This window comes from Chiroxiphia lanceolata, chromosome 18 (assembly GCF_009829145.1).
Source record: "Chiroxiphia lanceolata isolate bChiLan1 chromosome 18, bChiLan1.pri, whole genome shotgun sequence".
In the NCBI taxonomy this organism is placed as follows: Eukaryota; Metazoa; Chordata; class Aves; order Passeriformes; family Pipridae; genus Chiroxiphia; species Chiroxiphia lanceolata.
In genome coordinates, this window is record NC_045654.1 from 7,833,507 (window position 1) to 7,856,291 (window position 22,785).

General features: G+C 51.1%; 1 protein-coding gene across 1 annotated transcript in view; it reads left to right on the forward strand.

The window, feature by feature from the left end:
• SSH1 (slingshot protein phosphatase 1) overlaps nucleotides 1–22,537 on the forward strand; it is a 34,998-nt gene extending 12,461 nt beyond the window's left edge. Inside the window, exons 3-15 of the mRNA XM_032706014.1 lie at nucleotides 5,395–5,498; nucleotides 6,936–7,000; nucleotides 7,756–7,877; nucleotides 9,608–9,676; nucleotides 10,089–10,154; nucleotides 11,371–11,565; nucleotides 11,782–11,875; nucleotides 13,155–13,283; nucleotides 13,916–13,962; nucleotides 15,165–15,311; nucleotides 15,926–16,126; nucleotides 16,894–17,488; nucleotides 17,924–22,537. Coding sequence (XP_032561905.1) covers nucleotides 5,395–5,498; nucleotides 6,936–7,000; nucleotides 7,756–7,877; nucleotides 9,608–9,676; nucleotides 10,089–10,154; nucleotides 11,371–11,565; nucleotides 11,782–11,875; nucleotides 13,155–13,283; nucleotides 13,916–13,962; nucleotides 15,165–15,311; nucleotides 15,926–16,126; nucleotides 16,894–17,488; nucleotides 17,924–19,183 — 3,094 coding nt within the window. The 3' untranslated portion in view covers nucleotides 19,184–22,537. The remainder of the gene's footprint in view (nucleotides 1–5,394; nucleotides 5,499–6,935; nucleotides 7,001–7,755; nucleotides 7,878–9,607; nucleotides 9,677–10,088; nucleotides 10,155–11,370; nucleotides 11,566–11,781; nucleotides 11,876–13,154; nucleotides 13,284–13,915; nucleotides 13,963–15,164; nucleotides 15,312–15,925; nucleotides 16,127–16,893; nucleotides 17,489–17,923) is intronic.
• Nucleotides 22,538–22,785: the final 248 nt, after the last annotated feature.

Here is a 22,785-nt window from a genome sequence, read left to right on the forward strand (position 1 = left end):
TGCAGCTCACATTTTGGGTTTCTGGAGATGACTTGTCTTCAGCTCAGGAAAACTGGGAATGATGACTTTGGGGATGAAAGGAGCTTTCAGAAGACAAACATTTCCTAAAGCTGCATCTCAATCCAAGTGATGCTGCAGAGATTTCAGCAGAGGTAAAGCACCTTGATCCAAGTGATCCCAGCAGCTCTCAGCAACCTTCCAAGGTATGTTGGGCACCCACAGTCCTGATCCTAGGTGAGTTTGTCAGCATATCATAAATTCTACACATGTGCAATAAGACTGTTGTAGAACATCATTGCACGTGTTGGAACTGAGCTTTCCAGGTGCTGCTCATCCCTGCTGGCAGCCAGCTCCGTGTCAGGTTGAGCAGGGATGGTTATGGAGATACTCCAGCTGTGTTTGTCAAGGTGATTCCTCTGTGTGTCATTTAACCTTTCTGTGGCTCTGGGCTCTGTATGTCTGGTGTGACAGGGAGCAAAGGCCACTTGGACACACAAAGTCCTTCATTAGCAGCCGGAGAAGGGAATCACTGGTGCCGCCGTAGCCCCCAGGGCTGTTCTGGGGCGTGCAGGACTGAGTAGCTTTGAAGTGCCTTTTCCCTGGCGCTGTTTGTGTTGCTCAGGCCCCTTCCAAAGGCCCCTCTCCTGGTCAGGAAGTGTTATCTGATGTGCCTCTCTCCAGCCAAAGGCAGCAGCCTGGCTGCTTCCACCGTGGGCTTGCCTTGGGAAGCGGGAGCTGTGCAGCTGCTCCCAACTCTTCCTGCTATTCCTCTCCCTATATCTTCCTTTCTGTTTGATGTGCTTCCAGCTTGGTTTGTGTGACTTTCGGTGTGGCTATGGGATGATCCCAGTTCCCTCTGCTCCCTGCAGCAGTGCCCTGCCTAAAATCCACCTCTGGAACACTGAGAGGTCTGGCCAGGTTGGGAGCATCCGAGGGGGCTTGGCCCCTCACCAGGGCTGTGTTTTGTGTCCTTGCTTGGTTTCCTTGAGGTGGCCAGGCTTGTTCCAGACTGAGCAGCAAATGGGAGAAGAAAAGGGGAAAAAAATCAGTTATTTTCCTCTTTATCAACAGGGCTGTGGAAAAGGGAAATGTGTTTCATTCTGTGGTGCTCAGAAGGCCTGTTTTTCCCTCACCTTATCAGTTTGGAAGTGTTTTGAGTAGAAGATGCCATAAAACCCAAGAAACCAGGTGGCATTACTGTGTTTGCCTTTGTAAAATCCGACAAATTCTGGGAGAAGTGAACATTCCTTTTTTTGCTGGGGTTTGGTTTTTTTTTCCTTAAACATAGACCTGGTTGCAGAAAGGCAACAGGAGGCTGCTGACTCACCTCAGGCTTGGCTAGGGCTTCCCTGGAAAAGTGGTTCTCTCTCTCTCCTGACTTCTGAGTGTGGATATTTATTTTGAGATGTTCTGTAGCAATAAGGGTGTTTTCTTCTGTCCTGCTCATCATGGCTTATGTGAGATTCCCCATTAAAACATGGAACTCCAACAGCTGAGGCATGCCAGGATTCTTCCTGGGACATGCTGGAGCCACGATAGCAAAGCAAGCTGTCCTTTCCCAAAATCATCCAGTATTTTTAACAGATTTCTTACTCCTGAAGCCGGGGGGTGGTTTGTACCGCCGAGAAGGCGCTGCCTATTGTGTTCTTCAGCAACTCGAGATGTGATTGATGTGTGTTGCAGCCACACTCCTCTGGAGCTTTCCCAAAGGGAAAGAAATATTTCCTTTTCAAGTTGAGCAGCACGGAGCCGCCGGATGGAGCAAGAGCCGCTGGAGCCGGCTCTCCGTGGAGCTGTGGCCATGAGCACCCTCTCCTTGCCAGTGCCTGGGTGCAGAAGGGGCTGTAGCTGTCTGTACCCTCCTCCTAGCATTTCCCAGCTGCTGAATGTGTAGAGTTTTACCTCCCTTGGGGAAATAATTCCATATGTTCGGTGAGCGGAGCTAGGGAGTGGAAGGAGGACTGATCTGCAGCTGTACTGGAGCTCCAAGGTCCCGGGGGTGCACAAAACTTGTGGACTCTGCATTTATTTGAGAACCTGAAGTGACTCCTTGTAGAGTAGCTGTGCTGGTCAGGATTCCTGGAAGGGCATCCAGGGAATGGGTGGTTTCTGTGGTGTGTGCCAGTCAAACTGGGTGAGAACCGGGTGAAAACTGAACAGAGAGCTGGTTCTCCCCCTGGTCAGGCTGGCAGGACCAGCGTGGCATTCCGGTCTGTGCCTGGAGAATTAGGGTCTGTAAGGAAAAATCTTCAGGGAATTCAGTGCCAGCCAGCCCCCAACACACAAACACCAGGCACCTGAGAGAATTCCTTGTTCAGCAGGAGCTCAGGAACTCGGGAGTCACTCTGAAAGTCCAACGTGGGAGCTGTACAGTGAGGAAAGGACCATTTTAATTTGCTGTATCTGTATTACAGCGGTGGCTTGCAGTGCTTTAATCATAAAGGAATGAACAGGCACCAGTTGATACGAGGCTTTTTCTCCAGGCCTGTCCCAGGGAATATGGACTTCCCACAGCAAGGGGCTGTGTGGGTGCTGGAAGGAGCCGAGTTGCCTCCGGAGCACGAGGGGGGAAGCAAACAAACAAACAAGTCTGGAGGAGGGAAATGATTAGACGAGCCTCAGCTGGCTGTTTCCCCTCTTGAATGGCCCTCTTTCATCAGGATGTGTTGGGACAAGTGCTTTTTCAAGGCAGGATATCAGTGGAAGACACAGTGTTCTCTAAAAGCCATCCAGTTCCCGGGGAGCATCACCAGCCGCGATCTCTCTGCTCCACGCACAATATACGGTCGACCTTTTCTTTGCCTTCTTTTCTTTTATGGGTTTAGAAGCAGAAGGATGTGAGTTTTACTGCTAGTTATGAATCTTTTCGAGTTTCCTGGCTTCTGCCTGACTCTGGGGCCAGCACGATGCTGCTGCTGTGCAAAGAAAACCAGCCCAAATTTGTATGTATGAGCCACTGGTTTGTGCTGCTTTGGGGCATCTGGCACCGCTGCCGAGGGGCAGAGCTGGGGCTGTTCTTTAATGGCAGGATTTGGCTGTTCTCTAGGAGGTTTTTTTTACAAAAGGCCAGAGTTTTAGTTGTTTACTGGATCTGCAGGATTTAAAAGGGGGTTGGAATATTGTGCCTTGCCTTTCTCACTCGGCTGTGTTTGGAGCAGTTGTGTGAAGGGACTGAGAGCAGAGAGTGTTCCCAGCGTGGAGATAAGGGACGTGTGGGTAATGTTGTTGTTACAATGTGGTGCAAACTATGAGTTTGTGCTCAGAGGTGTTTGGGTGTGTCCTGTGTCCCGCAGTGTGGAAACGGGAGCTTGTGTGGAGACTGGGAATGCTGGGGCTACTGGGCTACTGGGAGATCTGGGTGGGGAACAAGGATTCAAACTGAAAGAGAAATCCTGCTCTCAGCAGGTTCTGGGCTTTGCTTCCCGGATCACTTCCAGGCAGAGGAATCCACAGGGAGAAAACCTTTAAACCTTTGCAATTTGGGTTGTCCTTTTCCTGCAACCGCTTTCTGCTCCAGTAGCACAGCTTTCCCTTTTCCTGCTATTGGGAATACTCTGCTTTATTGTAACAGATTTCCTGATGCAGGAGAGGAGAATGTCAGGCAAGATGAACCATCAGAGCAGGAGTTCCTGAGATCTTTGGGAAGGAGCTCTGCCTTTTCCAAGGTTTTTCCTGCTGGAAAAATCCTAGGCACTTTATTAGGGATAAAAAAATATCCTTTTTCATTTTCCCAAATTGTCATGATGGGAATGCTGTGAATTACCTCCTTGTGCATTATCTCACCTTTCCTTTCCTCTTGCTGGACTGTGTGTGAAGCTGAATATTCCATACATTGTGTTGGGGTCGCTGCTTTTGTGTCACTTCTGGCCTTTTTTAACGCTTTCCTGTGAGCTCTGGGGTACGAAGGAAACAAGGCTCTTCCTGGCTGGCTCCTGGAATGAGCCACATTCCTGCTGGGAGCAGGAGCCAGGCCGAGCAGAGCAGCAAACCCCGAGGGCTCCTGTCCAGACACAGCTGGGGAAGTCAGGGGTGAGTGCTGGGATGCTGCAGGAATGGGAATGGAGAAAAGCCTGTTGGAATTACAGTGCGGTTCTCCTGCTGCATTTTACTGATCTTGTGAAGCCTGGAATTTAGGTGGAAATTTTAATTCACTTTTTCAAAGTTCAAATTTAAACACTATCCAGATTTTCTCCAGGGATTATGCACCTTGAAATTCAGTTGGAAAAGGAGAAAGCCTGGGAACCTTGGCTGTGTGTTCCTAGGGGTGGGGAAATCTGAAAAGACGTGAAATTCGTGTCTGTCCTCTCAGAAACACTGAGGGAGAACGGAGCATTGGGAGCACTAGGGCTCACTCCTGCCCAAGGCAAAGACCTTGGATAAAGTATGGAATAGACGACTGCTGGGAGTAGTAACTCCAGCAGAAGTAACTCCTGTGCAGCACAACCTCATAATGGAGCATTTCTGTTTAGTAGCTGCAGTAATTAATGACAAGCTGTGGTTGGGAGCGTGGGGTGGCAGAAAATGGGGCTTTGTAAGAAGAAATGGCTCTTGTGCTGTTTGGGAGCGGAGGAAACGCAGTGTAAGCAGTTCCCGTGGCAGCTCAAAGGTTCCTCAGGAGATGAGATTTTCAGCCATGTGGGAATTGCAGCTTCCCTACTCATGGCCAGATCTGTTTCTGAACCGTTCCCCAAGTGTTCGTGTGGGTCAGGGTACTGTGGAATTGGGCTGTGCTGGTGCCTGCTCTCCCCACCAGTGCTGTTCCACCTTCTCCTCCGGTATGTTCCAGGCCCTGTGTGTCGTTTGCCTCTGGGAATGCCGTGGTGTTTGCCCAGCCCGTGTCCTGCCTCCTCCCTGGACGCTCCAGGGAAAGCAAAACTTCTGCAGTTGTGCTGATTGTTTTCCCCAGAGGGTTCAGAGCCCTTTCCTTTCCCTTGTGATGTGCAGGTTCCATCTGCCCTCCCTCTTTACACACTTCTGTGTTCTTGTTTTTGCATTCCGAAGAAGTCCCAAGAACTGAAATGAGCAGGAACTGGTGGACTCCGAATCCACTCTTCAGTCCTGTTGCAGGTCTGAGCCTGTACCAAGTCCTACCCTCTGCTGCTTTTAAGTTGCAGAATTCAATAGTCGAGTGATAAAGTCATTTCCAGCCCATGACAGCTCAGGGAAAGGATCTCTGGCAGTGGCCAAGTAATAACACGGTGGTGGAAAATGACACATGAATAATCCATGAATAATCCTGGAGCCATGCGGTGCAAGTGGCAGGATCAACCTCTGGGAACAGCTTCTCACGGCAAAATCCTACAATATTGTAGTGGGGGAAGCCCTTCCTTCCCCAGCTGTGCACATTCTGCTGCTGTTTCCTTTCAGTTCACTCCTGTGTCATTTGTTTTCCAGCCTCAGCGAGAGCTTTTTCATGGTGAAAGGAGCAGCCCTTTTCCTACAGCAAGGAAACAGCTCCCAGGGCCAGCGAAGCCTCCAGCACCCTCACAAGCATGCAGGTAGTGGATTAAATCTCCTCTGGAGTGTCTTTTTCCATCCCATCCCCATGGACGGGCTGCTGACACACGTGGGTGGGTGGGTGACTCCCCAGATTGTCCTGCTGGGCTTTGTACAACCTGGTGAGCAAACCCAGGGTTTCAGATGGGAACGTGGGATTACTGAGTCTTGGTTTAAACTTTTATCGTCGTATTGGAACTGTGACTGAAGTAGAAAGTTATTCTCTATGGAAATCATGGCATTTTGCATGGCTCCCTTTGGGCAGGGAAGGGCTGTGTGGAATATCTATCCCCGTTTTCCCCAGCCACAGATAAAGAAATGTTGCTGGAGCTTCAGTGATTTGATCTTTGCTTTCCCCATGGCCTGGGGGGAGGAAAAGTGGATGTACTGAGCCACAGGGCTCAGCACCTCTGGGTGCTTATGGATATCCTGGTTCAGCACAGCAGGGACATTTCTTCAAGTGCTGTCCCAGCCTCCAGTAGTCTAAAGGTTGGGACTTTCTTTTGAAACTGCCTGTTGCTGGTTTTGTTTGATGTTGCTGGTCAAGGTAAGGGATGTTTCAGCAGGATTTGGGCATCTGGATAGCTGCTCATATCCCCTTTCCTGGTTTCAGGAAAACCCCCTTTCCTGTTAACTCCCCACAGTCTGGCCTGTGAGAGTTTATCATGGTTTGAGAACAGGTTGTCCTTCCCCCAGTCCCCTCCAGTGTGCCAAGCTGGTGGGAAGAAATGGTAGGGAAGGTGAGTGTACACCAGGATTGATAAGCAGATAAGGGGGTTCAGAGAATTGGATTCTGCTTCTCCAGCGGTTTTATACCTTCTGTCTTTGGCAGTTTTGGAATAGGTGGTTGCTGGGCGAGAAGAAATAGGATCTTGGGGGCACTTGGAGAGCAGGAGCATGTGGGAAAGGCACAGTGTGGTACTGTGTGGCTGCTGCTTAGTAAACACTCCAAGCACAAAGGGGGTGTTTGAATGCCAGGCTTGGCTTTGGGTTTCTTTAATTGTCAGCAATTCCATATGCCCAGCAAACATCCTACGGAAGGAATTTTATCTCTCATGGAAAGTTATGAGTGCATGACTGAGTTATTAGATGGGAACTTGGTTTGTTTTCCTGTAGATTCCTTCTTCCTTTGGTTTGCTTTCCCCAGTCAAATGTACCCACCACTCTAGAGCTGAAGGGACTTGTTGCATGAGCAGAACTTTGAGAAGAAAGAGCTCCATCACCCAACCCAGGCCACTGGTTGGGTTCTCACACAGCCAGAGAATGCTCCTCCAGGAATCTCCCTGCTGTTGGTGTTCTCTGGGACAGCAAAGTTAATTGCCCTCCCTTAACTGGTATTTTGTGATTGAGAAACATCCAATTTCTTTGAAGGTCAAGACTCTGCTGATTCTTAGTGCAGCAAGAGCCCCTTTCTCATGATTTCTCTCCTTCCTCTGCAGGTGACTTGCCCCAGCACCTCCAGGTGATGATCAACCTCCTTCGCTGTGAGGACAGGATCAAACTGGTAAGGACAGGTGCATTTTCCTGCTTCTGTTCGAAAAAGTGTTGGAAGTGTTTGAAACACACCTGTAGAGGATCAGGAAAAGCATTGGCAAATCCTAGATTTCAGAGTTGCCTTAACTTTGTGCTGTTTCCAAGCCCTACCCTGTTCTCCTGTCCGCTCCTTTTGCCCTGGTCTTTACATCCAGGTACTGAGTTGGGTCAGGGAACTGCTCTGTCTGAAATGTGTTGTTCTGTTAGATTTAATTTTCAAAACATGAATACAGGAGGAGAGACAGGAGCTTGCTAATGCTTATGGACACTTTTGAGTCAGCCTTGAAGTTGCATCACATGGGGCTGGGCTTTCTTTTAAAGAAATCTACAGATAAAAATCTGCTGCAAAAGTCACTGCAGAGAAGTCGATGTCTGTTCTCCCTCCCGCACGGGCATATTTCAGTGAAGGCTTGTGAGTGGGACAGCCCTCTGATCCTGCATATTCTCAGTTCAGTGCATGACCAGTGTTTTTATACTTCCTGGTTGAAACTCTTTGGAACAAACCTTTGGGTTACATTTTGTAACATTCCCCCAAGCTGAAGCAGGTGGTCTCAGCTGATCTTTTTCCCCCTTCGATGCCAAGTCAAACTGGCAGCAAGCCTTGCTGTGTGTCATACTGCAGCTAAATAAAGCTTTGGGGCACAATCATACCTTAAAAACCATGAGGCAGCAATGGGATATTAATTAACCAGAAGGTAATTAGCAGGCCTGGTTCCCTGTTTGCAGGCTGTACGTCTGGAGAGCGTGTGGACGGACCGGGTGCGGTACATGGTGGTCGTGTACAGCAGCGGGCGCCAGGACACTGAGGAGAACATCCTGCTGGGGGTGGATTTCTCCAGCAAGGAGAGGTATGGCAGCCTTGGGAGTCAGGCAGCCTGGGCTCTCTGGAGAGCCTGTCCACGCCAACCTGCCCCTGAACAGTTGGTTTATGTGTATCTGCAAATCCGAGCAAGAGGAAGGACACGCGTTGAGTTTCCTGACATTTTTATTCCAGAAAGCTTGCAGTCCCCTTGGAATCAAAGCACACATGTAGAATCCAGCTGTAGGGATGTGACATCCACCTCATCCCTGCAAATGCTCTTGCAGACACATTTGCAAAGCTGGAACTTGCTCTCTCCACCAGACTCAAGTCTGTTGATGGGATGATGCAATGGAGCCGGTTTGGGGGAGCTTAGTTGCCAAATATTGTCAAAAAACAATACTGCAGAAGTAGCTCCAAAACCAACAAACGACTGTGTCAGTAACGAGCTGTTCCTTTTGTCTGACTGATAAGAGCACACAGAATTTGGCAAAGCAAGGGAAATATTTTGTTATCGCAGCCCCTCTCAGATTATCCCAGTCCTGGGTGAGTAAACCAAGGCAGAAAAGCTCTTGGCTGGGGGAGATGGGGCTGGTTTCTGGAGTCAGAAGTCAGAGCTGCCAGGCTGTTGTGTCTGTTCTCCCATGATTTAACAGGCTGCCCTGTCGTGCTGGTGCAGCCAGTGTGAGTTTTCTTTAATTTTGGAAAACCTTACTGGTGGTTTCCAGTGGAAAGGGGAAGCTTTGCACAGCAGAGAGATCTGTGGGGAAGCTCCTGGCCATGCCTTCCTCATAAATTTATTGTCATTGCTTTAATGCTGCCTCCTGTTCTGCTCTGAAATTCCTGTTGTTAGTGTTATGGAGGAAATTCCCATGTGGCATTCCCTTGATGTGCCACAGCAGTGCAGGTTTGCATTGTCACCTCCAACCTGAAACAACCTTGCAGTAATTTGCTCCTGGTGATTATTGATGTGAGACAAGAAGATAGATGGAGAAGTTGTGACAAATCCATCCCAACTGTAGGGACAGCTGCCATTTCAGTGAGTGGCTCCCCAACACCCAGAGTTTTTGTTGATTAAGGGAAGTTTCGTGCATAAAGAGGTCATTTGGCAGTAGTGACTTCATTGAGTGACTCCATGGCTCTGTGTTGGGGCTGAGATGTCACTGCTGAGCTGTAAATGTTCTCCCTGCTGAGAACTTCACTAGTCACGTGCTTTTGTGAGGTTTATTCCTTTTACATGTGTTTAATAAAATCCTTTCTAACTTGCAAAGCAATTTAGTGCACATTGCCCACATGTGTGCTTAGACTGGCCTGTCAAGTCCATCACAGAAAGTGGCTGAAGGCTTAAAAAAGAAAGGGAAAGAGCAAACCAAACCTGAGTTCTGTTGTGTGCATCCAAATTTCCTTTAAAACCTGAATATCTCAGTAGCTTAATTATTTAGTAGTTGGAAATTGCTGGCCCCCGTTATAGTAGGGCTTTGTTGCCAGATTTCATCTCTGAACTGAAGGTGTCCTTTTGGGTCAGATAAACCACTAAAGTCCCTTTTTGTCTGTTGTATCAGCCAGAGGGAGGGAGCACAACTGCAACTTGACAGGCCCCTGGGGTGCCCTTTGCAGAGGGTGGGCAGCTGCCTCTTTTGATAGCCTAAAATATTACTAGGCATTACATAGAACAAGGCTTGAGGATTTTAAAAATTAAAGAGTATTAATAATTTAGACTATTGGTGTGACCACATCATGGCCTATATCTAACATCCTGTGTAACCACCTCTCTTCCAGTAAAAGCTGCACTATAGGAATGGTTCTTCGCCTGTGGAGTGACACCAAAATCCATCTTGATGGGGATGGGTAAGAAACCACATTAACAGGATAAATGTGAATGTCCTTCCCTACTTGGGGGCTGCTCTGGGAGAGATTCCCTATCACCTTGCACAGAAATTTCCCATTTTGGATTCGTGGCTGCAGTCCATTATTCACACAGTGAGTTTGGTCTTGCTGCCCTCACACTGCTCAGTGGGACCTGTGGTACCCTGGGAATGCTCTGCAATCCCCCTCCAGGGGTGCAGCTCCCATTCCTGGCAGCCTACGCTGGGAGGGGTGTCCTCTTGACATTCTTATTTAGGAGGGTGTTGGAAAATCAGAGATAGAAATTCTCCTCCCTGGTTCTTTTGGACTGTGAGTGTTCCAGTAGCTGCTTGGCAGTAGCAGTTTGTGATGCAGAGAGGAGCAGTTTGTGACCTGTTTTCCCCTCTCTCTGCAGTGGCTTCAGTGTGAGCACAGCAGGGAGGATGCACATCTTCAAGCCCGTGTCGGTGCAGGCCATGTGGTAGGTGTGCTGAGGGGCTGGGGCCACAGAGAGTGTCCTCTGTCAGTCAGTTAAAGACAAACAACCAACTGCATGTTAGAACTCTCCATAAACTGGTATTTAGTGAGTACAGCAGAGATCTGCTTCCCCTGTGTCAGCAGGGCTATTAAGGGACTGTGGGAATCCTGATCTGAAACCAGGATCTGCTGCTTCAGTTCAGAGCAGCTCTGTGCCCTTCAGTGAGAGGGAAGATGGCACCAGGGAGATGAATAAATAGGAGAGATTAACTTGAATTCACCGAGCTGCAAACCCAGAATTTCCTCCCTCTGCATTTTTCTCTCCCAGGCTGACAGAGGAGGCTCAGGACCCACTGCCAAACTGTGGCATTCCCTGTGTCCTGCCTCATTCCTGGGGTTCCTGCCTCCCCAGGGGCCTGTTCACCTTTCAGCTCCTGTCACCCCTCCCCTGTGCAGGGATTCCAAACCCCTGAGGCAGAGGTGGCTGAGTCAGCAGTGGCTGTGCCAACAAATTCCTCCCTGGAGAGGCTGCTGCCCAGCCCTGCATGGAACTGCATCTCCCTGGGCCTGGGCAGTGTGCTGGCTCCCCTTGGAGCCTGGAGAGATCCCTGTCTCAGCAGCATTTGACAGGGAAAAGATGTGCAGAAGGATGTTGTGCTGGGGATGATTTGGTACAGAAACAAATGAAACTTCTGTTGTCGTTTTTTTGCACTTGGCAGCCTTGGAGGTGGTTGATATGTTCAGTACAACAAGTTTGGAGCCTTAAGGAAAGAAAAAATTGAGGGAAGGAAGGGAAAAGTAATGCTAGAGTTTGCAAAAACAAATGACCCAATCTGAGCCTGGTCCCTGGAGCCTGTCAGGGGCCAGGAATGCTGGTAAATATGCATCAGGCTCCTTGCTGAAGGTGGTTTGAAAATTGTCCCTGTTCTTTATTTTCCTTTGGCTGTACAAGTTGGATGATGATTAGATCCCAGAGGGACTTGTGCCTCCTGATTCCCTATTAATCAGGAGAAGATTTCAGCCTCTGCCTTGGCCCTGCTGTGAGGAGCCTCCAAGGTGCAGTTTATGCCCTCTTTGAGCTCCGTAAATCCACTGCTCTCAAAGAGCAAACTGCAACAAATAATGCTAAAAATCAGGGTTTGTCTGTGAAAATCTCTCAGGTCCTGCTCTGTCTGTTCCTGCTGCTCACAGCTGCACAAATCTCTTCTCCCAACCTGCAGGTCTGCTTTACAGATCCTCCACAAAGCCTGTGAGGTTGCCAGGAGGTACAACTACTTCCCAGGAGGGGTGGCCTTGGTCTGGGCCACCTACTACGAGAGCTGCATCAGCTCTGACCAGAGCTGCATCAACGAGTGGAACGCCATGCAGGACCTGGAGTCCACCCGCCCCGACTCTCCCGCCCTCTTTGTTGACAAGTCAGTGCTGCATTGGATTAGGAAAAGTCTTGGCTCACACAAAACCCCTTCTCCCTCTTCTTCCTCACCTGGTTCATTTCCTTTTCATAAAAGGCTTCAAATGGGGGTTTTTTTCCATTATTCTCCCCAAAATTGCCATGACCACAAGCCTTTCCACCCCCCCTGTGTGTTTGCTGCCAGCCTGGAGCTTCCTCTCATGTTCCTGTTCCCTTCCAGGCCCACGGAAAGGGAACGGACAGAACGGCTCATTAAAGCCAAGCTCCGGAGCATCATGACAAGCAAAGACCTGGAAAATGTGACTTCTAAGGAGGTAAATAGAAAAATGTTTGCTCTTATTCTTCCTGCCAGACTCCCTTTGAAGAGAGTGCTGAGGAGGCACTGTATCCCTGGGTGTCATTGGCTTTGGAATGTGCATTCCAACTGTTCCGTAAAGGCTCTGCTCTGGCTTTGCTTCACCTCTCTCCTAAAAAATCAGGATAATATCAGCATCAGAACATGTTTTTCAGGACTTTAGTAACAAATATGTGACTTTCAAGTCGAGTTTTAAGGTTTTATTTTGGTTTTTTTTCCTGTCAGAGGACCTTGCAGACAGCATTTTGCTGGTGAGTTTATAGATCGGAAAATCACAAGTCAAAGCTAAAGTTAGTTTGGATCCATCCCCCAGGCTGGTGAAATACATCCACCCGCAGTGCAGACATTCAGAGTGGAAATAGATCTCTTTGGGTTGAGTTTTTGTTTTTTAAGGGAGGTTATTAACATGCAAGTGGTAGGAGGAAGCTGAGAACTCGTCTGTCTGTGCACATGTTCCTTGCTCCTGGTGCACACAAGATGCTTTGGTTCTGCTGCAGCCATTTTCCACAGTGGGTTAAAATAAAGTTGTGTGGGTTTGCATTGCCCCAGCCAGAACCTGAGGGCAGGGAGAGGATATTATGTCCCATTTTAAAATGGGAGAGTACAGAAAATCTCTCTCTGCTGCCATTTGCACTCCTTGCTTCTAATGGGTCTCACTTTTTTTGTGCACTGCTCTCCAAGCTCTTGTTTTTCTTCTCTCAGTTTATTATTTTTAAGAATCAGGTACTACAAAGTAAATTTTTTTTTTGTTTGCTGATATTATCTGAAACTTTATTTTACAACTCTCCAGCTTGGGGGCTTAGAATGTCAGGGTGCCAGGACAAGGGGCAGTGGTTTTAAACTGCCAGAGGGCAGGGTTGGATGGGATATTGGGAAGAAATTCTTCCCTGTGAGGGTGGTGAGGCCCTGGCACAGGGTGCCCAGAGAAGCTGTGGCTGCCCCATCCCTGGAAGTGTCCAAGGCCAGGTTGGATAGGGCTTGGAGCAACCTGGGATAGTGGAAGGTGTCCCTGCCCATGGCAGGGGGTAGGAATGAGATGATTTTTAAGGTCCCTTCCAACCCAAATCTTTCTGGGATCCTTGGAGAGATGCCACATAGGGAGATCCCTTGTCTCCAAAGGGTCGAATCCCTGTTGCTGTTTTTATTGAAGGACAGAAAAATGTTTTGCAGGGAAGTGCCAACGATGTTTCTATTGAACACCATGGTCCCAGTGCCATCCTTTGTTTTGTGCTCTGCAGATCCGAAACGAGCTGGAGAAACACATGAACTGCAACTTGAAGGAATTCAAGGAATTTATAGACAATGAAATGCTGCTAATCCTGGGTCAGATGGACAAACCATCTCTGATTTTTGATCATTTATACCTGGTAAGTGTTGAGTTCCAGCAGAGCTGGGCTGTGCTGCATCCAATCCTTTGCCACTAGATGGTACTCCAGGCAAAACCAGGCACTGCCTCTGGAACAAAGGCTTCCTGGACATGAACTCAGTTTTGCCCACTGGGTATTTTTGTTGTTGTTCTGGAGAGAATCAGAGGAAGTGCCCATGTTTGAGGGCAAAACCTGCTTTTTAAGCAGTTTTAAGCTTTCTGTTGTGAAGGTTTGGGGGCAATCCAAGGAGTAACCACCTCCAGAGCTTTTGGGATTTGCCTCACTTCTCATGTGTGGCATGATGGGGATCACAGGTATAATCACTTTCTTTCCCTGCACTGTTTATCCATGTGTTTAAAAATCCAGAGTGGCCAGAGACAGTGATTTGGGATGAGCTCAGTCACACACTAGCCTAGAACTAACTCTATAAGTGAGTTGTCTCCTTGTCCCCTCCTCCAGCAGGTCCCTGCCCAGAACAGGACATCTGCTGATACCACGTTCCTGTCTCAGAGGCCTTTTCCAACATTTCAGTTGGCAGTTCAGGAGGATGGCTGGGGCTGGGGGATTGCAGAACCTGAGGGAAAAGGGCTGCTTTGGGGCTCCTTGGAAATGTGTGTTTGTGGCTGTTGCAGGGCTCCGAGTGGAACGCCTCCAACCTCGAGGAGCTGCAGGGCTCAGGGTGAGTACAGCTCCTCCCAGGCACCAGCCCTTAAATCCTTCAGCTGTCTGTTTATAACTCCCAGCACTCTGGAGAGGATGTTTGTAGCTTTAGTGATGATTTGGGCCCATTCTCAGCCATGTGGTAACTTAGTGCCAACACTCTCCAACCTCACTTAACACACAGAGTGAAAATTGCAAAACTTGTCCTTTGTGAGGTCCATCAGGATCTCCATCCCCCCGGTGTGTGCTGTCCCTAGTGTTGTGCCAGGTGAGAATTCCTGCAGGCTGCAGAGGAGCAAAGATTACAGCACTGAGGAATAAACTCCATGTAAAGGAACAGAGCTGCTTGTGGATGAGCCAATTCCTCCTCTCCTGCCCAGACAGGCAGCTCAGGGTGTCTCACGACATTCATCACAACAGGGCTGCTTCACCCCATTTACTGCAACGCTTTTTGGACAAAGGAGAGTTTTGCATATAAATATTTGCAGCTCACCCAAGGCCTGCACCAACCTTGTGTGAGGAGCTGAAAACTATTTGGAGTCCTTGGGAACAGATGTCTGGACATCTTGGGACAAGTAAATCAAGCAGGGCGTTAATAATTTTGTTCTGCATGGGGACATGCAGTATCTGAAGTCAAACCTGGGCAAGTTCTGAGACAAATATCCTGTGTCCTTGCTTTGTCTGAGTGATAGGAGCTGATAAATTAATGTGCACGTTGGTTCTCCTCAGGTACATTGTCATCCCTTCTGTGATATTGGGCAGGAATCAAGAGATAACATGTGACTCTCATGATTTTGGTCAGGAAGAAGAGAAAGGGGTGGGTTTGCAGCTAAAACCTGCAGTTGGAAGTGGTGATTCCTGGGTTCTATTCCCAGATGATTCACTTGCAGCTGATGCCCTTCTCTTCCTTCAGGATCTCCAAAGCTGTGTGGCACAGCCAGGACTTTCTGTTTGGCTTACACAGACTGAGATAAAATAAGTGGGGAAAAAATAACCTTCTCCCTCCTGTGCCTGGGGTGTTTGGGTGCTTTGTGTGGTGCTGGTGGTGAGAAGTGGGTGAATGGCCGCCTGTGTCACACCGGGTGTCCCAGGGCTTTGGGTTTAGGGCTGTAGATAAAAAACCTTATGGTGCATGTTGGGTCAGCTTCCCTGCATTCACAATGTCCCTCGGTTGCTCTTCGTGGCCATGGCAGTTGATCCTGTGTCTCCTGTTTCCCCCAGCATTGACTACATCCTGAACGTCACCCGCGAGATCGACAACTTCTTCCCCGGGTTGTTCGCGTACCACAACATCCGCGTGTACGACGAGGAGACCACGGACCTGCTGGCCCACTGGAACGAGGCTTATCACTTCATCAACAAGGCCAAGTGAGTGCCTGGGACCCCTGGCTTTGTGTGGGGACATATCTGAGCCACCCTCTATATCTCATCCCATGTGGAGCTGGACCCTCCCAAAGCCACACGTCAGGGCCTTGGCATTGCCGCTTCGTGCCAGGAGTTCCATGTTCCTGGAACTCCCCTGTGCCTTGTCTCTTCCTGTGCTGGCGTTAACCTGTTCCTTGCCTGTCATTTTTATTGCTACTTCATTTTGCTTCCAAAAGGAAATGAGGACGTTTCCTCTTCTGGAGAAGTTCTGGAGCTGCTCCAGCATGTCTCTGTGTGTGACCTGCCCCAGCTGTCCCTGCAGACAGATGGTGACAGAGCCCATCAAACACTGCTGGGCCAGTACACTCCACCTTTTCTCGCTGATCCCTGTATCCAAAGACTTGGGTGAGCAGGAGGCTTCCTGGTGGTCTCTGAAATGAATGAGACTGCCCTCCTCTACCTTCCAGCTTTTCCAGAGAGGGACTCTTCTCATGGCCCATGTAATCCAGCATATTGGGGTGGGCAGGAGCAGAAAGTGCTGTCCCTCCTCCGTGTGAAGTGGTAACAGACCCATAACCAGGGACATGGGATTGATTCTCCTGTCTGTCCTTGTGCAGGAAGAACCACTCCAAGTGCCTGGTGCACTGCAAGATGGGGGTGAGCCGCTCGGCATCCACGGTCATTGCCTACGCCATGAAGGAGTTCGGCTGGTCCCTGGAGAAGGCCTACAACTACGTGAAGCAGAAGCGCAGCATCGCCCGGCCCAACGCCGGCTTCATGCGGCAGCTGCTGGAGTATGAGGGAATTCTGGATGCCAGGTAAGGCTGGGGATGGGTGGGAAGGCAGCTTGTGGAAAGTAAAGGAGCTAATTGTGGGTAACACCACAAAGTACTGATCAATCTCCCTGCGGTTCTGTCAGTGTCATGCCCACAGACACGGGCAGAGCGTGCAGGGGCTGCAGCCTGAAGGGTCCCTTTGGAAGGGCAGAGGCAGAATCCTGGGATAATCATGCTATTCCTAAACCTTTCCTGTGTCAGGCTCCCTAGATGGAAATTAGCTGGGAGAGCTGCTCTGGTGTAATTCAGGGAGGGTTTCTCTGCGCTCGAGAAGCTCGTTTGGATTTCTCAGCAGCCAGTGCTGCTCAGCACATTGTTCCTGCTTTATGAGGCAGAACTGAGCTCAGCCGTGTCAGAGGTTCTGTGCCAATCCCAGGGCTCTGTCATTGAAGGGCTGTAGTATTTATTTAATAAGGGAAGAGGAGGGATATCTGTCCCTCTGGATCGACAGGAGCTGTGCCATGGCATGTGCAGAGGGGTCAGGTTGGGGTGTTTTGCCCTAGTGGGGGTTCTGTGCCCTGAGAGGTCTCCCAAGGGCTGATCCCATCAGAGCTGCACATGGGGCACTGCTCTGAGCCTGCTGTGGAGTGGGCAGCTGGGGGGACAGATTCTGATGCTGAAGGTTGTTTTTCCAAAAGGGACCTTAGGTCTGGACCCAGCCCTTCAGTTCTGGGCTGTGGAGAGGGAGGGGAGCTCCTGGCACTTCTGCAGTTCCAGGACGGTCACTCGTGTCCTTGTCCTCTCCCCAGCAAGCAGCGCCACAACAAGCTGTGGAAGCAGCAGGCAGAGAGCAACCTGCCCCAGCACACCGACGGCACCACGGGCTCGGGAGACTTCCTGCTGGACATCGACCTGGAAAACCGCCTGGCTGACCTGGACATGCCTTCCCAGTCAGGATACCTGGACAACCGTGCCAGCAGCGAGGGGCCCGGGGGCTTTGACTACTGCTTCCGGCGCCTCTCGGACACGCTGCTGGAGAACAAGGTTCCTGGGGACAGGGAGGGCTTTTTCCACGTGGAGCAGCTGGAGCGGGATGCGTTGGTGGGACAGCCCCCATCTGCACTGCCACAGGGGAGGCTGCCGGAGATGGGAAAGGCCCCGGAGAGAGCGGAGCTGCCGGCAGAGCTGGGCAGCTGCTTCGAGAGGGAGGCGAAGAGAAAAATGGACTTCAGCCCCAGGAAGGGAAGGATGGGCCTCGGGGAGCCAGGGGAGGACGGTGTCAGGGAGGAGAATCCCATGGAGAAGTGGAAGCGGCGTTTGTCCATGCACAAGGAGGAGAGCAGGCTCAATAGGGAGAACTTGAATAACAACAACAGCAAAAGGAGTTGCCCAGAGGATTTTGAGGTGCGTATGGAGGTGAGATGGAGGTGATTGGCATGGCTGACTCCGCTGCAAGTGAAACTGCTCTTCTCATCCTCATAGCCCAGTTTCATTTGACTTGGATAAAGCCTTTCATTCCATGACGAGCTTCTTCCCTTTCGAAGTGCTTCTGACCAGGGCTTTGCTTGCCCGAGCTGTGGATTTAGATGCCAGAAGTGCACACGTGAGTGCCCTGTAAAGTGCTTTGGGCAGCTCGCTTGCATGACCCTCGCTTGGCACGGTAGGTATTCCTTGGAGACACTGTCTGCTGGGAAAGCACGTGGCTTTAGCTCCTGCTGCAGGGCCTGAAGTGGAAATGTTTGTTGTTTCAGAGCTGCTTGGCTGTAAATACACCCTGTGCTGGTGGTTGCTGGTGTGTGTTCTGTGCCCATTGATCTGCCCCTGTTTTCTCTCCTGCAGCGCGACGCCGTGTTTGGGATCCTCAGCAAGGTGAAGCCTCCCTACCAGTCCTGCACTGACTGCATGTACTCCTCAGCTGGGCTGTCCTCCGACCCCTTCGGGGAGCAGTGTGAGAAGCTGAACCCTGCACGGCGCAGCACCACCATCTGCACACAGCCAGCCCTCCTGTCCCACCTCCACTCCAACCTGCTGGACCACCTGCCCACCAGGGCACATCCAGAGGAGGCAATCAGAACTAAACATAACGAGGCTCCGCTTCCTATGGTGCCAGGAGTCGGGACTTTAGAGGTTGGCACGTGCAGGTCACTGGATCAGCACTGCAGCGTTCTGGAGAGAGGAAAAGATGCGCCAAAAACCCCGGAAAAAACTCTGCTGCCCAGGAGAAACTCCCACTGTGACAGGAGCCTCCTTCATGCAGAGGTGGTGAGAGAGGAGTCTCTGGCCAGGAAGGACACTAGACCTACCAAGGACCTGAAGTACCTGTTGTTCAGCAAAGACTTGGAAAAGCCAAGCGCCAACAGCTACTTGATGCAGCACCAGGAGTCGCTGATCCAGCTGCAGAAGGCGGGCTTGGTCAGGAAGCACACCAAGGAGCTGGAGCGGCTCAAGAGCCTGCCCTCGGACGCCTCAGCGCTGCTCCGGGACAGGGTGGACTCCAGCATCATGGAGGAAAGCGAGGACATGATGTCCCACCCCGGCCCCGTGCCTCTCCTGACACCGGCCCCGATGGTCCTCGGAGACGCGGAGAACAACATGGAGAGGATGGAGGTGAAACGCGTCCTGGAGGGGGTCTCCCAGAAAACCTCCACGCCGACCGTGTGCCGCCTGGAGCACACGAGCAGCTTCACCAAGGACTTCCTGAAGACCATCTGCTACACCCCGTCCTCGTCCCGCAGCTCCAACCTGACGCGCAGCTCCAGCAGCGACAGCATCCACAGCGTGCGGGGCAAGCCCGGGCTGGTGAAGCAGCGCACGCAGGAGATCGAGACGCGGCTGCGCCTGGCCGGCCTCACCGTGTCCTCGCCCCTCAAAAGGTCCAACTCCCTCGCCAAACTGGGCTGTCTTAACCTGTCCTCCGAGGACTTGTCGAGTGACGTGGACGTGTCCACTGTAACAGACTCCAAAGAGGCCGTTTCCAGCGACTGCTCCATGTTCTGTGAGCCACAACCCTCCCTGAGGAGTGCGGATGGCTCCTCCAAACCGGGGGTGAAGGCGGCGGGAGGGAACTTGAAGAACGTGCTTTGGATAGGCAAAAGTTGATGCTTTCTGTGGAGAGGAGGAGGGGGCTGGATTTTGGGGGGGTTACAGCATTTATTCATTGCACCGGTGCAGTTTTATCATCTGACTTGCAGCAGTTCATCCAATGCCACCTCTTCGTCCCCTCCCTGTGCTCTGAGAGGGGGCAAAAGAACCACGATGGGTCACATGAAGGGCACAAGGGAAATCAAATGTGTTGCATGGCTTAGAGGAGGCCTTGGTGTGTGACTTGCCTGTTGTCCTGCAGGATGCTCTTCCTAGTACTGTTTGCCAAGTGTAATAACGTGGATTTGTGTGCAGTTATGGATAGGTATTTGTATCTCTATCTAAAATGCTGAAATGTTCTGTTTCAAAGACTCAAAAAAATTATTCATGACTTTTTTTTACAGAGCAAACACAAGGCTCTGAACAGGGCACTTGTGGGAAATCCTTAAGATGGTGACACGCACACTACCTCTGTTCCCGCTGGCTTTTTGTCCTGCTTTGTTGGTTGAGTTTTTTATCCAAAAGGCTTTTCCCAGAGTTCTTGCTGTTGTTTGAAGGAATTCCCTTGGTGTTGGCTGTAAAGGCCTGGAGGAGTGTGGACATGGAGGCTCCCCTGGGACTGTGCCTGGGAGATGAAGGAGCTGTGTCCGTGAAGACAGTGGAACTGATGTGACCCCGACTGTGTGGCCATCCCAGGTGTTGTGTTTTTGGGGTGTTTTTGCTGTCCTTGTGGTCTGTGATGTCCCAGTGCTGACAGAGCCCGTGAGTGCCCGTGGACCCCGTGATGTGATGCTGTGTTGGTGTCGTGGATCCTGTGTTGGGACCCTCTGTTGGCTGTGGGTGACACGAGGTGACTAAGGAGGGTCAGCTCTGCTGAAATCCCGGGAGGTGACCGTGTCTTTTCTGGTTGTTACTGTTGCTTTGGTAGAACAGTCCCTGTATCCTGGGTTTCCCAGCAGCCTGGGGAGCTTGCTGGTGGAGTCCAGGGTGTTATTTATGCCGTGTGTCAGGAGCCTGGGTGGCCCCAGAGTGGGAAGCTGGGTGGCCCTGGAGTGAGGAGCCCAGCTGGACATGTCCCAACCCTTCCAGGGCTGTGAAAGCCCCATAAATCCTGCTCAGGGGGAGCAGTCGGACAGAAATATGTGTGTGCTCCAAGGAGAGGGATGTTGGAGATGAGGGTGAGATCTCCCCCTGGAGGAAAGGGGACAGCTGGGGGCTGCCCGTGCCCCCCCTGGGTCTGGTGTTACCATGTGCTCCCCCTTGTGCCAGGGCTGGTGCTTGGATTGCAGCGGTGCCCCCATTCCATATGGAATGCACATTTTCTTGGAATATTTTGGACAGCCAGCCTGGTCAAGAGCTGCTCTGTGCAAGTCCTGGCCGAATGTGTGGGGAAGAGCTTGGGAAGTGTGCAGGGAACACTCCCCAAGTCTCAGTGCTCCCTGAATCCCATCTGAAGCCACATTGGCTGCTCGTGCCTTCAGGTGATATTTTGAAGCAGATTTGGGGGTCAGAACAGATCTGGGAGCTCAGTGGTGGATTTGCTCTACCAGGCTGTGAGTGTGAGCACTCCCACATTTTAAAATCCCCATGGAAAGGCTTTTTTAAAACTCCCCTCTGAGCTGGGGCAGAACAGGGCTGCAGCAGCCAGTCTGAACTAATTAATCCAAAATCCAGTGTCTCTAGGAAGGGAGCTGTGGGTTTGCCTGTCCCGAATGCCCAGAGTTCCCTTTTGTCCCTTAAGCGTAAGATCCCGTTTCTATTGTGTGAGGACTTGTAGGGACGGGCAATCAGTAAATAAACATCCCTGCTGAGGGAGCCTGAATTGGATTTGCACTTGTTTCACCCCGGAGAGCTGGTGAGGAGCACGAGCTGCTCCAGGAGGGAAGTTGTGCAGGAGCCTCTGGTCGGGCTGAGGTCGAGTACAGGGCAGGATGAAAGCCCGTCAGTGAGCCGGGAATGCGGCACAGCCGGATCACTGCAAGCCATCTCCTAGGCTTGTGTCATCTTCATCCTTCTTTACACCCAGATTGGGATTTGGGGAGGGCAGACGAGAGGTCCCGGAGCTGTTGGGTGCCATGGGGCTCAGAGTGGCATCTGGGGGAGCCTCAGGGGCTCCTGCCCAGTGAACCCCTGGGTGTGACCACAGCAGGGTCACCTTTCTCTGTGCTGCCAACCCTTCCCATCCCTGCCCGGCTGAGGGAGGAGGCACAGGGTCGGATTTGAATAATTTCGGAAGGTTCCATGAACTGCTGCAGGTGAACATGTGATTTCCTTCCTGTTTCTCGAGTGCCTGCTGAGTTCTGCCACCTCCAACCCACCGTGTCCGACCCAACCCCCTCATTGCAGGGCACAGCTCGGCTCCCTCCACCTTCCCCTGCTGCTGCTCCCACTCAGCTCTTGCTGGATCAACCCCACGCTTCCCTCATTGGACCCTGGGCTCCCTTGCTGTGTCATGGGATAGAGGCAGGATTCAGTGGGAGCTGGCCTGGAAGCAGCTGTGCCATTCCCAGGGGTTTGTAGCCAAACCTGCACCATGTGTGGTCCCACTGGGTTTGTTGCATGAGAAGGTCGATGTGCTCGTCCTCCCCACGTGTCCTTACAACAGAGTGCCTTACTCATAGTTTACAAACACTGTGTATCTGCTGAGCTGTTCAACTCTGCTGTTTGCTGTTCTTTGGGGAGTTTTTGGTGCTTTTGGTGTTTCTGGTGGCAATGAGACCGTTCCCCCCCCTGCATCCCACCCTCCCATCCTTGCTGAGCTCAGCACTGCTCAGCTGCTACCGCTTCCCTCTGGGTATGGCAGAACCAAAGGACAGCTGGGGGCTGCTCCTGGTGTCCCTGTTTATCCCCATTTATCCTGTTTATCCCGTTTATCTATGCATTGCTGCCGAAACAGGAGTGGGGTGTGCGGGGACACTTCCCGTCACTGGCCGTGCTTTGCTCGGCAGATCCAAACCCAATCCTGTCCTACCAGGAATCCTGAAATGCACAAACTGGCACCTTATTCCCAGTCCAGGTGCTGTTGGTCCGTGTGGTGGCAGTGCCCAACCTCCTGGGGGTCCTTCCCGTGCAGGTGGGGTTTGGCTCGGCCGTGTCCCAGCAGGACCTGTCCTAGTCAGCCTGTGAGGAGGGGGGGTGAGTAACGTGTAGCTGTTCCTGTGCATTGCTGTCCTCATGATAACAAGGTTCCTTTAATTCCATGGTATTTCGAATCCCGGTTTTGTATTGGAATCGGCGGGATTTTTGTACTGTACGTCCGTGGGAGGGAATGATGCATCATGCACTTTTTTTTTTACTTTTGTTTGTAAGAATGTCCTGAATATTTTATGTGCTTCTTGTGAGGAATAAAATAAAGGTTTTTTTGTTTCCTTATGCAATGAGTTTTGCAGCTTTTTTTGGAGGTGGGCACTTCCCGATGCCAGTTTTCCAACTCCTCCCGTGCCTAGAGCTCAGGACATGGAGTCATGGGATGAGTTCAGTGACTGAGGTAACACAGCCCTGGGCTCCCTGGGGTGGGCTTGAGAGGGTTTGGGTCTCCTCCACCTGAGGGTGTCCCTGGTGGAGAGGTGGATCTCAGGTGTGGGAGCAGCTCTGCCATGGTGAGGGGAAGCACCAGGGAA